The sequence below is a fragment of the Kogia breviceps genome, chromosome 4 (genome assembly GCF_026419965.1).
Source record: "Kogia breviceps isolate mKogBre1 chromosome 4, mKogBre1 haplotype 1, whole genome shotgun sequence".
In the NCBI taxonomy this organism is placed as follows: Eukaryota; Metazoa; Chordata; class Mammalia; order Artiodactyla; family Physeteridae; genus Kogia; species Kogia breviceps.
Genome location: NC_081313.1, coordinates 63,439,339 through 63,454,235, shown reverse-complemented (window position 1 = coordinate 63,454,235; position 14,897 = coordinate 63,439,339). Strand labels below are relative to the sequence as shown.

The 14,897-nt window shown below is 45.3% G+C and overlaps 1 protein-coding gene across 1 annotated transcript in view; it reads left to right on the top strand.

Annotated features, from left to right (window-relative positions):
* Positions 1 to 491: 491 nt before the first annotated feature.
* Positions 492 to 14,897, top strand: part of SERINC5 (serine incorporator 5) — an 85,599-nt gene continuing 71,193 nt past the window's right edge. Inside the window, exon 1 of the mRNA XM_059060670.2 lies at positions 492 to 773. Coding sequence (XP_058916653.1) covers positions 747 to 773 — 27 coding nt within the window. The 5' untranslated portion in view covers positions 492 to 746. The remainder of the gene's footprint in view (positions 774 to 14,897) is intronic.

Below are 14,897 nucleotides of genomic sequence, written 5' to 3'. Positions count from 1 at the left end.
CCAAGTGCCATGGTAACGTCAGGGCAGAACAGCCAAGCCCAGGAATTCGAAGCTTGGGCCGAGGAAACTTTCCCCAAAGTTGAGAAATTTTCTTGGCAGATGAGGGAGATAAAGATAAAGGGATTTCTGGAACAGGGATCCCGTGGATAACCCAGTTTGGCGCGAGGCGCAGCACAGACCAGCACCCAGCCACCCCTATTGCGCCTGTGCAGTGCAGGACACTCAGAATCGCTCACTAAAGGCTCCAAGGTTTATTGGAGTCAGCAACCAGCTCTTCCACCAGAGACGGGGACTTGGGGCGCCGCGCTCTCCTGGGTCGGGGACCGAGCGCCGCCAGGCCGGCATAGGAGCCCGGTAATACCTGGCCGGCGCGTTGGAGGACAGCCTTCGCCGTCCAGCGTTGCACTGGGAAGTGATGACCACCGCCCACCGCCTGACGCCAGCGGAAGCGCGAGCCTGGAGCTGGCGGGCTCGGAGGCGGTGCGCCCGGGAAGGGGCGGGCACGGGGTGGGGTTGCGGGCGGCCGCCGATGCTGGAGCGAGCGGGTGGGGCGGGGCCTGTGGTGGCGGGGCGGGGTTTGGCGGCAGTTGTTTTGACCAAGGCCTCAGTGCCTCGCGTTCAGCTGGGGCTGCGCCGCGTGGAGGCGTGAGCGGGTTCGCGGAGGGACGCTCGAGGCCGGAGGGAGCCAGGAGGGCCAGAGGGAAGCTGGGAGCCGGCAAGCGCGCTGCTGGTGGTCGGCCGCCACGATGTCAGCGCAGTGCTGTGCGGGCCAGGTGAGCGGGGAGAGACAGGTCGGGAGACCGGGCCAGGAGCCGAGGCAGCGCGGGCTTCTTTGGGTGCACGTCCCAGCTCCGCTGCCGAAAGTGGGGTGGGTGACCCTGCACCGCCTGGGTGAGTGCTCCGGGCCGGAGCGCGGCGCTCGGCCTTCGGGGAAAACCGTGTGCCGCGGCGGGCGGGCCAGAGGGACACGGGGAAGCCCTAGAGGCTACCCCGAGGTCTTCCCGTTCGGCCTTAGGAACTTCGCTTAGGGCGGGGCGGGCAGGGTGCGGGCTGAGGATCCCGACTGTTTCAGGAGCGTGTCGCCTCCTCCCCAGGACACAAGTGTGTGGTGCTGAGCTCCGTAGGCCACCTGGCTCTGCCAACCCGATGAACCCAGGAGAAGACGTGGGTTTGGGCAACCACTCCTTTTCCACGCCCTGAACGAAACTCGGGTCGGGCCCAGACGAGTTGCGCTTGACATCTCGCCAGGCTCTGGAGCATTGGCTCTTTTTCTTCGAGAAGGTCTGGAAGACTGCTTTCCAAACCGCGGTGCTCGGGTCTGGGCGCTAGGAAGACACAGCCCTGCTTCTTGAGTTTCCCGACCCAACCCTGGCTGGACCCAAAAGCGGCTGACTGGGTATAGCGCGAGCCATCCCATGTCTCCTTTCAGCTGAACTTGCCCGAGCCTGTTTTCTAATTCTCGTCTGTTAAACTAATGAGATCTTAAAACACCTGTGTCCGCTTGGGATGGGCGTCTTCTACCGGTTAGTAGTGCATCAGGGCAGAATTAGTAGTAGTTTTTAACCTTTAATGTTGATTTCACTCCTTCCTGCAGAGTTAGAAAAAAAAGAAGTAGGTAAAGCCTTCCGCACGTCGCGCTCCCTCCTTGCTAGCGGTGTTGATTATCAGCATTTCTGTACAGTTTTTGTTTTCTCAAATGAGTCTAACTCCGGAGGGCATACCTGGCTGTTTTTGCTTCTTAATACCAGCCCGTAACTGATGCAGGGGTTAAGCTGTGGGTTTCTCTAACCCGCCGATTACACTGGTAGATAATCCGTCCTCTTTCCAGTGGCCGTGTGAAGTTATCACTTGGTTTTTGAGGTCTAATACTGTACTTGGCATGCATTCAAGCTGGTCTTTTCAGAGATGAGGAAATTGAGGTTTTTCACTTGAGGTGGATTGCCTTGCCCTGAGTCAGGCAAGGCGACAGGAGGACATTTAACACCTTCTCAGGGCTTTGGGGACCAAAGTGGACGGGAAAAGGCTGTTTTCAGAATATTCCAAATCTCAAGAAAGCTTTGCAAATCGTTCATTGTTGTTATTTTGAGATAGTTCTAATTTGATATGACACTTCATTGTATAGTGATTACGTTACAGATATTTCGGGACACCTGTTCTCCATTCCCTTGAAAGCCCCTTGAGGTTTTCTGTGGCTCCCAGCAGGTGATTTAGGGTTCTGAAAATTATTGCCAGTACTCAAGTGGGTCTTGTAAAAGAATTATTGGTATGGTTGATATTTTGGCAGGGTTTCATGACTTGTTTCTTTTTGTTTGTTTTAAAGTGAGAACTTTTTTTTTTGCGGTACGCGGGCCTCTCACTGTTGTGGCCTCTCCCGTTGTGGAGCACAGGCTCCTCTGGACGTGCAGGCTCAGCGGCCATAGCTCACTGGTCCAGCCGCTCCATGGCATGTGGGATCTTCCTGGACCGGGGCACGAACCCGTGTCCCCTGCATCGGCAGGAGGATTCTCAACCACTGAGCCACCAGGGAAGCCCTAAAGTGAGAACTTTTAAAATTTATTTTTTGGCTGCATTGGGTCTTCGTTGCTGCACGTGGGCTTTCTCTAGTTGTGTGAGCGAGGCCTACTCTTCATCGAGGTGCATGGGCTTATCATTGCGATGGCTTCTCTTGTTGTGGAGCGCAGGCTTCAGTAGTTGCAGCACGCGGGCTCAGTAATTGTGGCTCACAGGCTTAGTTGCTCCGTGGCATGTGGGACCTTCCCGGACCAGGGATCGAACCCATGTCCCCTGCATTGGCAGGTGGATTCTTAACGACTGCGCCACCAGGGAAGTCCTCGTGACTTGTTTCTGAAATCCTCCTCTCAAGACTTTGGAAAGAACCAAATCCTCGCAGTTCATCACAGGAAAATTAACTTCTGCTTTTTAGGGACTGCTTGAGGCTTCACTGTGGTGGCTCTCAACACAGGGAGGGGGTGATGACACTATAATTTCATATGAACGGGGCTGTTAAGTTTGCATTAAAAAATGCAGCACTGTCAGAAGATATCTAAGTCTGAATCCTTTGAAAAACTTTTTTGAGCACCTGTGCATTGTTTTTACCTACATCACTTATGACTTCAGTGTACGGATTTTTTGTTTTGTTTTTACCCCCGCACCAGCGAGTTCCCCAGCTCCCTGGATAGTAACTGGCTGTACAACAGTTCAGTTCTGACACTACCTGGAGTTAGTATCCCACAGGTTAGGGTCCGCCCCCCCCCCCCTGGAGTTAGTATCCCACAGGTTAGGGTCCGCCCCCCCCCCCCCCCCCCCCCGCACACTCCAGCTGCCATTCCCGTCTTCTGGGCCTCCCACACCGGGGTGGAAGACCGAATACATTTTTTTTTTTTTTTTTTTGCGGTACGCGGGCCTCTCACTGTTGTGGCCTCTCCCGTTGCGGAGCACAGGCTCCGGACGCGCAGGCTCAGCGGCCACGGCTCACGAGCCCAGCCGCTCCGCGGCATGTGGGATCTTCCCGGACCGGGGCACAAACCCGTGTCCCCTGCATCGGCAGGCGGACTCTCAACCACTGCGCCACCAGGGAAGCCCGACTGCATAAATATTTCTGATCATATCACAATATCACAGCACCTCCTGTGTGCCAAGAGCTGGAGATATGGCAGTCAGCCAGGCAAACGTCATCTCTGCCCTCAGTGACTGGGGTGGGGCGGCATTTCATAAGCATGGAAGCAGCGAAGCAGCAAGTGCTGGTACTGCCACAGGTCCTGGGGGCAGAGTGGCTTTGGGCAGAGTGGCTTTGGGTAGGGTTGCTGGGGAAGTCTGTCTGAGAAGATGCCCTGGGAATTGAGACTGATAAAGGAGGAGAGGCACCCGCATCAGGGCCTGGGTAGGGAGTCTAACAGGGTGTTGGAGGAACAGAAGTGGTCACCTTGGGTGCTGTGAAGACTTGACTGTCAGGGACTGGCATGGAGGGAGAGCAGTCAGAGCTGGCCGCCCGGTGAATACTTTTAAGCTGCCTCCTCCTGCGTGTGAGCAGTGGTCTGGGCTTCCGCAGTGAGCCCGAATTCTTCTTGATGGAGCTTGAATCATGGCCACCTGCTGTTGCCCTAGGCCAAGGAGGGGAGAGTGTGGTACCTTGATTTAGGGCATCGTGGTGCTTACGGTGGGGCGTCATTGGCTTCTGGGCATATTGTAGAGGCAGAGCTGGACTTTTACATGGGTTAGAAGTGGGGTGTGGGAATGAGAGAGATTCGGTTTATGATCCAAGCACATGGATAGGTGATAGTGCCTCACTGAGGTGAGGTAGGAGGCTTGAAGGGAGGAACACATTTGGCAAGGAAAACCCATAGTTTTCTTCTGGCTCTGTCACCTTTGAGATGCCTATTATAAATTAAATGGAGATGGCAAGTCATCAGTTGGATTTTTAAGTTGGGAGAAGTTTGAGGTTGGAGATAGAAATTTGGGGGACTTTAACTGATACTGTCAGAAACAATGTGTAACCCAGAAAAGAGCCTGGGCTTTGGTCTCAGGTCTGGATTTGAATTGGGAAATCTGGACATGGAGGGGTGGTGTGACTGTGCACGTCACTTACCCTCGATTAACCTCAGTTTTCCTCCGTGTTTGAATGGGTGTGATAATACCTCCTAGGGTTATTATGAGTATTACATGCGATAATGTCTCTAGTACAGGGTTTGGCACAGAGTATGGAACCCCCCAAATCTTAGTTACCATTATTCTCCTCTACCTGGACAGTCTCCGGGTCATTTTATCTTTGCATTGACCCTGATATACTTAGATTTTGCTTAGGCTGTTGGCTGATCGATGCTAGTGGAAGTAGAGGTCACAGGACAGTGGTCACTTGACACCTTCTGGGTACCCAGCACTGTGGTAAGGCCCCTGGGCATTGGGTGATTAACAAAGTGCGTCCTTGCTCTCCTGGAACTTAAAGACTAGTTGGGGATTGGAAGTGTGGGGGAAGCTCACTACAGAAAGTGACAGGACACCCTGTCACATGTGAAATGAGATGGGTAATCGGAAGATCTAGACACCCCGTCAAGGCAATTTGAGAGTAAGGCTTGGCAGGGTTTACTCCAGGCAAGTATAAGCATTAATGATAATAGTAACAATAGCTGAAGCTTATTTCATGCCCACAGGTGTGCTGTTTTTACCTATGTTATATCACTCATTCTCCACAGCAACCCTGTGGAGTCCGGGAATGTTCTAATTGGCCTCCTTTTGCAGGTGAGGCAACTGAAGTGCAGAGAGATAAATTAACTTGACTGATATTTACATGGTGGTGGAGCCAGGCCTTCAACCCTGGTCCACCTGACTCAAGTTGGAGCTCCTAACTGGGAAACTGTTATTCCTTATTATTCTAAATACAGTATGAATAAATCATGAGGAACTGTTGCTCATTGTTGTTGCTTATAATGGCCCTAAGGCAGCTTTGAATGCGTAGCTGTGAGGCTGTCTTGGTAGATATTGGTGGTTGCCAGGAGTTACCAGTGGGTGGGGTTTAGCTTCTTCCTCCCAGTCTGGTCCAGGTTATAAAGACAGCAAGTCTCAGACCAAATTCTGTCACTTGTGCATTTATTGGCAGGCAGGCACAGCGCAGTTACACAGCCTGATCTGTGGCTTCACGAAGTTCCAGCTCTTTGCCCTTCTTGGTTCACTGACACGCAACTTGCATGTTCCCCTGAGGCAGATGTGACAACCTTCTAGAAGGAAGAACTTGACCAAGACTGCCGAAGCACAGGACCTCATGGATGGATCAAACCCACAGTACCACTCTCAGGCAGAAGACTCATTGTCCTTGTGGCCGGTTTATATAAGGGTGGGAATGCCCATGCCAGGGTGTTTCCAGCCAGATTGTATTACTTGATCCCTGAGATTTTCCCCAACGAAAGCAAATTTCTAACGTCTGTTATATTAATTGAAAAAGCCACAGAATGCCACCAGGGACTGTCCACTGTCAAAGATAAATAAAGTTGGACGTTAGTTAAAGCAATGAAAACAGATTTTATTCAGTAACCACTCACTGACAGAAAGACCTGAGCTCCATCCTGATTAGCACAGATCACTGGGAGTTTTCAAGGGACAATGAGGGAATAGGGAGGAGTGAGTGGGGAGGCCCTAGCAGAGTTAGGGAAGTGAGACGTTACAAAGGTTTGTTTGGAGTATGGGTGATGAGGCCAGCTGGGTCTGATAGCTGGCAGGTTAGATTCTGTCCTTCCACCAAGACTAGGAGATAGACCCTATCCTTCCTGATGATTACATTTCACAGGAATGGCATTTAAGTCCTTGAGAAAGACACTCCAGGCTTGTAGGAAATGTGTCCTATCTGTCCTCCTCAGGGGCAGAGGAAGGATTCACAATTATTAGCCCTATTTAGTAAATGCTCTTAAGAAAGGGAGGTTAGGGACTTCCCTGGTGGTGCAGTGGTTAAGAATCTGCCTGCCAATGCAGGGGACATGGGTTTGAGCCCTGGTCCGGGAAATTCCCACATGCTGCAGAGCAACTAAGCCCGTGCGCCACAACTACTGAGCCTGCACTCTAGAGCCCACGAGTCACAACTACTGAGCCCGCGCACCTAGAGCCCCTGCTCCGCAACAAGAGAAGCCATCGCAATGAGAAGTCTGCACACCGCGATGAAGAGTAGCCCCTGCTCGCAGTGACTAGAGAAAGCCCGCACACAGCAACGAAGACCCAATGCAGCCAAAAATAAATAAATAAATTTTAAAAAAAAGAAAAAAGAAAGAAAGGGAGGTTAGGGCCTATCTTAGGTGCTGGCTAGAACAAACAGTCAATTTCTTTTTACAGCCCTGAATTTTTCCAGACAAGAACTCAAAAAAGGCAAAAGGCAGCTAGGTCATCCCAGGGATGCAGCCCTAGGCTGCTAGAAGCCTGTTAAAGTTTGGTCAAGTCCTTCGTGCAGGGGTTTGGGCAGAGTTGCTGTGTATCGAGAGTTCTTGGCAGTTTTCACCATGTCTCCTCATTATGCTGGTTAACAAAGCCTGGGATCATTGGAGTTAGAAGTAACTGAAGCCCACGCAGGAGGCTTTTAGAGGTTGGCTTTTGTTAAGTGTTAGCTGGAATGGGTCTTCCTCATCAGGGCATCCAGTCACCTCTAGACTGTAGCTTGAAACACACACACAATCCATGAAGACTTCTTTAAAAAGTAAATTACATACCACATAAAAGTACTGATTTCCCTGAGATGTGCTTCCTTCTCTATAAAACCCAAATCTCTGCTTTTAAGGCCAAACTCAAGAAGCACTTTCCTAAGAAATGACCTTTCCCTTGCTTTAAGAGTTCTCAGAACTTGCACACAAAACCTGTCCACACCACCTAGTATGCGGTCGTCTGATGCACTGGAGTTGTTTCCTGGTTACTGTGTGGGTGCATTTCCTCTGTCCTAGACAGAGCATGTACTGTGACCTAGCTGAACCCCTTGTTGTGTACTTTAGGTTACAAAACTTTTTCCCTGCAGCTCTTTGTTTATAGTGATTGGAAATGTTAGGTCCTCATTATGTCACGTGTTGCTTCCACCCTTGGAAGGGACCTAGGCACAAAAGTTCATTCTTTGCATGACTGATGCTTTTTTGAACAGTTTGGGGGCATTTGTGAAATACATATCACCCAGAGAGAACCATATTTTGATATTTTATAACAATCACTCACATTTAATATATATGATTTTACTTTGTGGAGTTGGGATTATGTTGTAGGTGCTATGTTTGATTCAACTCTGCTGAATTACAGGAGTTCTTCAAGTGCACCAGCCACTCATTTGCAGCCATGTTTTCTGGGCTTATACCCAGAAAGTAGTGCAGTCCTCTGCCTTCAAACATGACAATTTTTCCAGAGGTATTAAGTAAATGTAAATATGTGAAAGTCAGTTAATAGGCTTATGTGTTGATATGAGTGTGTGTGCGTGTTTCAATTCCCAAAAGACTAAAAATAATGAAGAAAATCCCAGCTACACCTCCTTTAGATGCCATCGACAATAACCATTTTCAACATCATCTTTAACTTTGGTCTTTTTCTTTACAGTCATTTATGCAGATACCATCTGTCTAGATGGTATTTTCTGTCTCTGTTTTCTTGCTCTATAAAGGTGCCCTTCTCTGTTTCAGTTGCATTAAATTTGAGTCCTGTGCTTATCACTAGTATTGGCAGTTGTATTTTTCTATTTGTTTTATAAAATGTGGGCAAGTTGCAGTAAAATGGCCACATCATTGCTCTACCATACTGACAAAGGTGGTGGTGATTCGGCTGATGTTGAACTGTTGCTGATACAGAAAGAGTGGTTTGGAGATGCCTCTGTGTAGTTAGCCAAGTTCACGTTGTTGGAAAGATAAGTTTGTCACTGACCTTGAACAATGAAGAAAGTGAAGGTTGCAGTTGTAGGTGGAGAGTCAGCATGAAGGTTGCTCATTCAGATTTGTTTTCTTGGGTGGCTTTAGAGCTGACCTGGGCAGGCTGGCAAATAGCTTTGGGCTGCGGCAGGTCTGAGTGGGATTGTTTTACTGGGAGGGCCCATCTGTAGGGAGTAGAGGGCAGCCTCTGACTCATCATCTCTCTGCTAATGAGATAAAAGGGAACACCCCCTTGCCCACTGCTTGCTTCCCACCCCCATTTTCTCTATGAATATCGCCTGTCAATTTCCCAGAAATATTGAATATCTGGGAGTGAGTTAACTGTGAGACTCAGAAGCTTACTTTTCAGTTTCCCAGGTGTTTTAATGTAAATCACCTTTTAGAAGCCTTTAGAAAGGATAGAGCAATAACGATGGCATTGTCTACTTGTATTCAGAGCAGGAGAGCAGTATGTGGCCTGTTCACCTATGATAATTTAGCATTAAAAAGGAAGTCCTCGTGTAACATGGTATGTCTGCAGAACTAGCCATTGGACACAGTTCTATTTTACCCTTTGACTAAAGTGCTTTCTGTATCTTTAATTATAATGGTAATTATAGATAAAGATCTTGTGTTCTTTCAGTGTCCTGAGTCAAACAGCATTGTTAGTGAATTGTCATTACATACTGCTGTTGTTAGTTGAATTTGCGATTTCGATGGGATGCTGAGAGCAAGCATCCAGTGGATCAAGTTACTCATCTAGACCACCTTGATTGTCCCTAACGATCAGGTTTTTCAAGTAGTCCAAAGTGAACCTTTGCAACCCTTGTTAAAAAGAATTTTAAACATTTCCAGTGGGGACATCCTCTTATTTTCTAGCTTGTGTGTTAATGATATTTTAGAAGATTTTAGAACATAATCTGGGAGTCAGTGTAGTGTGTGTGTAGGAAATTCAAACAATGGATTTGTTTGATTACATTAAAACATCTGTTTGAATTTTGAAGGAAATAGGACTTTACTTTTGGCTCTTCTGTAGTTTGCCTTGTGAGATTAAAATTGAGCTGATGTTTAAGGAAAGCAGCTGTTATGGAAAAACTTAGGGTGGGTTCTTATCACAGAATAAATTTTGAAACAATTTCGGTTTGAAGTAAGGTTATAAAATATAGTGATTAGACAGCATTTTCCCCCTCATGAAAACTGTCTAGTCTAAACAAAAGTAGAAAAACACATACACACAACCGCTTAAATCTTATTTATGCAGAGATAAATAGGAGAGATGGAAAAGCAGGCTAATGTTTGTTTAAATATCGTTTTTTATAAACTAGCCAATTGCTGTTTGAAACAAAGCTCATGAGGTCTTTACGGGATTTATTTTCCAGGGTTTTGTTTCTTGCATTGTATCTCAGTAATTTAATGGAGGGCTGAGTCGCCTAATGCTCTGATCCTTAGCCCAGGTTGTGGTGATTCATGAGGCAGATCATGGAATCAGAGAAACTTTTGGAAGAGGCTTTAAAAGGCATCCCTTTTAATTCCCCATCTGAAGCTTAGACATCTTGTAAAAATGCCCCTCCTAAGTGTACCTCTGGTGTGTTTGAGCCTCTCCAGTGTTGGGGAGCTCACTACCGTTCCCAGTTTTTAAGTTTTCTGAGCCTTGGTTTCTTTGTTGATCAAACGGGGGAAATTTGTGTCTTGCCTCCCTTATATGATTGTTGAAAGGGATGAAAACAAGACAATATTAAGACTCTGTGTTATCTGTAAGTTGATGATGCAGGTGTGTCAGGGTTCAATGCGGGAAACTGAGACCACTCTGGGTTTTTTAAGCAGAACGATTTAATGTAGGGAATTAACTGTTGAAGAAATTAAAGAGCTAGAGGAGCAAGAGTCAGGGGGCCGCCTTTGAACTCTTGGATTTAAGGGCACACCACTCCAGCAGTAATCCAGAAGTCTGAAAGTCCAGGCTGCTGTCCCCTGCCTCTTGACACCCACACAGCTGGTGGCTTAACATGGGAGCCCCAAGTCTGGCCATTGTCCTAGGACCTTGCTGGGAAGCAGACACTGCAGTAGGAGGATGGCCCCACCTTGTTTTCACCTTCCAGATATTGTGAGTGTTGCTAATTGTCAGGTCCCCAACAGCAAAGGAGTCTGAGAAATGTGGTTACGTTTTCCAGATTCTTCAGTACTGGAAGACCCATAGAAGAAGGTGGGAATGTAGGCTGAATGAGAGAACTATCCCTGTGGAGCACAAGCTAGGAGGAACTAGTGTAATAACCCTAGTGAGTGCTGTACTTCCTGCCTATCGTGGCTTGACCAAATGACAACCTCACAAGTAAGGCCAGAGTGTTGAGGGGGTTGACTTAAAGGGAGGAAGATGGAAATACGTTATCGTGCAAATTGGTTTTCCCCTCCTAGTCTCTTCACTGCCTGCTCCTTTTTCCATACTACCAGCAGGTTGATCCTTCTACCAAAGTATAGTCCTAATTATGTCATCCCCTGCCTGATTTTTTCAACACCATTGGGGTTAACATAGTGGATTTTCTAAATGCAAGTCTTTTGTAGGAATCTGTTAGTGGTCTGTATCGAGATAACTTATATTCTAAAAAACAATGTGCAGAATACGTCTCTTCAGTCATTCCTGATATTAGTAATTTGTGTTCTTTATTCTTTTTTTAATGACTCTAGGAGTTTATCAATCTCATTAATCTTGTGAAAGAAACAATATTTTTATTGTTAGTTATTCTCTATTTCATTGATTTCTTCTCTTTTCCCCCTTTTTAAATTTACTTTGAGCTTAATCTATTATTTATTTTAAATTATTTTATGGATTTTTTAAAAAGGTAGGAACGTAAACCCTTATTTTAAATCTTTTCTTTCATCTCAAGAGAATATTTAAAATCATTTTACATCCCACACATTTTGATATGCTTTGTTTTCATTATCATTCAATTCAAAATATTTTCTAATTTCCCTTGTGATTTCTTCTTTGACCTGTTGGTTATTTAGAAGTGTGTTGTTATTTTCCAAGTATTTGAGGATTTTCCAGGCATATTTTTGCTATTGATTTCTAGTTTACACTTGTGATAAGAGAACGTATTCTGTATATATGTATTTCTTTTTAATGGCTCAGAAAATGATACATTTTGATGAATGTTCCATGTGCTCTTGAAAAGAACATGTTTTCTACAGTTATTGGGTAGTTACTGCCCATCATGGCTTGACCAAATGACAGCCTTACAAGTAAGGCCAGAGTGTTGAGGGGGTTGACTTAAAGGCAGGAAGATGGAAATGCATATCGTGTAAACTGGTTTTCCTCTCCTAGTCTCTTCACTGCCTGCTCATTTTTCCATACTACCAGCAGGTTGGGTATAGTGTTCAAGTTGGTTGCTAGTGTTGTGCAAATCTTCTCTATCTTTACTGATAGAGGGGTCTAATTCTGTCAATTACTGGGAGAAAGGTGTTAAATTTTTCAAATATGATTGTGTTTTTGTCTCTTTCTGTCACTAGTTATGTCGGTTTTTGTTTAGTATATTTTGAAGCTCTATCATGTATACACACATTTGGGATTGTTATGTCTCCTTAATGAACTGATCCTTTTGTAAAATGATCCTTTTTATCTCTGGTAATGCTCTTTGTCTTCAAGTCTTTGATTGCCATATTACCCTTTTAACTTTCAACTCATCTGTGTCTTAGATTTAAAAATGCTCTTATAAACAACATGTAGTTGGGACTTGCTTTTTGATCCCTTCTGACAGTCTCTCCTTTTAATTGGATGTTTAGATCATTTACATTTAATGTAATTATTCATGCTTGAACTTCAGGCTGTATATTGTTGATCATTTCCATTTCCTCGTCTGTTCTTTGTTCTTTCTTACCTTTTTTGGGGAGGAGGGGTAGGATGGGCATTAATTAAATGTTTTTCAGTATTCTATCTTCTTTATTGCCCTTTTATTCCTTAAAATTTTGTAAAGATTGTAGTATGTATTATAGCATCTTGAAGAAAGGCTAAGAGTGGGTCAGTTTACTAGACTCTTTTTAGCAAATGACAAGTAACAAACAATACTTTCTGCTTTATAAAAATAATATATAGTTATAGAAAATTTGGGAAATACAGCAAAGTATAAAGAAGAAAATGAATATCATTTATAATCCTAGAGAGAAAAAACTCTTGTTAGTATTTTGTTTTATTTCATTCTAGTATTAAAATAAATTAGACTGGGAATTCTCTGGCAGTCCAGTGGTTAGGACTCCACACTCTCACTGCTGATGGCCTGGGTTCAGTCCTTGGTTAGGGAACTAAAAATCCCACAAGCCATGCAGAATGAATGAATGAATGAATGAATATTAGATCATGCTTTATGTACTGTTTTATATCCTAACTACTTTCCAACAACATTATGGACATTTCCTCATATCGTAAGAATGAGAATATTTTAATGGCAGTATCACATTTGATCACGTGGACGTTTATTTCACTATTTACCCTTTATTAAATGTTTAGTATATTAAAAAAACCAAAAAACTTAAGTAACTCTTATGTAATCTTTTTTTAGTCCCATGCCTCTTTAGGTTAGAGCTCTGGAAATAGTCCTTCTATAACACAACATGAATATGCATTCCTAAAAATCACACTATGCAAAATGGAACAGCAAAAACCACAGGCCTTGTGGGGAAAATGGGGTTGGAGCACAGCATTGAAAGTTTTGTCGGTGACACACACACACACACACACACACACACACACACACACACACACACACACACACAAAAGGGAACCTGGTAAAAATGATATTACAGTTTTACAAATGTTAAATGGTTAAGAGATATGTAATACTATGAAAATTTGGCACTTGACCTTGAAAAAGACCTGAAATTTGCTTGTGGAAGCAGGTGTTGGAAAAGTTGCAGCTTGTGAGTTGTTGTGAAGTGGTGGATGGAGGGTTATCTGAAATTGGATGGAAAGTTGTAACACCAGATGTGCTTTCGAGTGACTCATAAGGCCAGTGGAGCCGAGGAGCGTGTGTTTCATATGTTCTATGTAGTTCAGTTCAGCTGGGCACAGTGTTCTGCCTTCAGTATATGTTTCTCACAGACGAAACTGCACGTCCTGTTTTGCTCATATTGTTCCCTAACATGGTAGGGGAGGAAAAAGTTTTCCTTGACCCTTTTAGGGTCTCTGTCTGGATCTGAAAATTAAACTGACAAAGATTAACAGGAGAAAAACATACACATTTATTTAACACAAGTTTTATGTGACCTGGGAGCCCTCATAAGGAAATGAAGAGCCAAGAAATAGTGAAACCTACTTTTATATTAGATTGAACAAAGAGAGGCAGTTGTGGAAAAATGACTAAATTATGTGGGGAGGTGAAAGGAAGATAAAAATTATTTTAATAAGGTCTCTTAGTATAGAATTCTCTCCATCTCAGCTTCTTGTCCTTGTTAAGAATGTCTTCCTTCTGGTACAGGGAGGGCACCTCTCATGTGGGAATGTCATCTCCTGCTTTCAGGAAGATACATGAAGGTCAGAGTGCCCTTCCTGCACCTGCTGTTTCTCAGGGGCCTTAACTCAAAATAATCAACATGCCAAAGTGGCATATCCTGGGGTGAGATGCTCTAAACTCCTTCCATATCAATCCTGTTGGAACAAATCTGTATTTTCAGAGCAAGTGTAGCAGAACCAACTATAAAATGCATAGGTCAGAAGCCCTGGGCGTGGCAAACCTCCTTTAGAAGGGCCGACCAATTCGTATGCCTGTTAGCTGCTTGAGAGAGGAGCTGGGCCCGCTGCTTCTCTTTGGACCAACTCCCAGAAAGTTGGTACTGGAAGTGGCTGGAAGGGTCTTCTGCTCCTCCTACCCAATTGTGCTCAGATTTCTTGTGCTATAGTAAGCGAACAACTTCAGAGATAAGAGCTCGTCCTGTCTTTGGAAACAGCTCTACTTCATTTTAGGGAGCTCTGGTTGAATTCCTCTTCCTGCCAGCCTCCCCAGGCTGAAATGACTTGCTGGCCCAGAACTTGGAGAGAGTTGCAGTGGTTTTGTAGAGTAGAAGAGGCAGCATTGAGGGTGGGAATGGGCTCTGGCTCCTGGGGAATAGAGGACCACAGCTGGGTTGATGCAGCTCTCCTGGTTATGAAAATACTCACTGTCTACCCAAACCTTAAACTGAAAATTGGGACATGCAGACAGAGGGGAATTGTACCTCTGGGTATGAGAAGTTTCAGTCGGAAGCCAAATTATTGGAACTTCTAGCACTCCCAAATAGTTTTTATGGATAATGGTCAGGCAGTTTGAAAGTAGAACCATCATGGGAAGTTTTTGGTTGGCAGCAAGCCAGAGAAAGTCTTACTGCTGAGATTTTTGATGTGAGTGATGCCTGTCACTCCTTTGGTGGGTTACCATTCTCAGGTACCTTATGGACCTTATTCTCAGGTACCTTATGTAACTAACCAGATTCTCAGGTACCATAAGGTGCCTGAGAATTTGGTGAGTTATACCGTCATCTTCTGGAGCTAGATGAATCCTTAAGGGAGTGGCATGTCTACCCTCT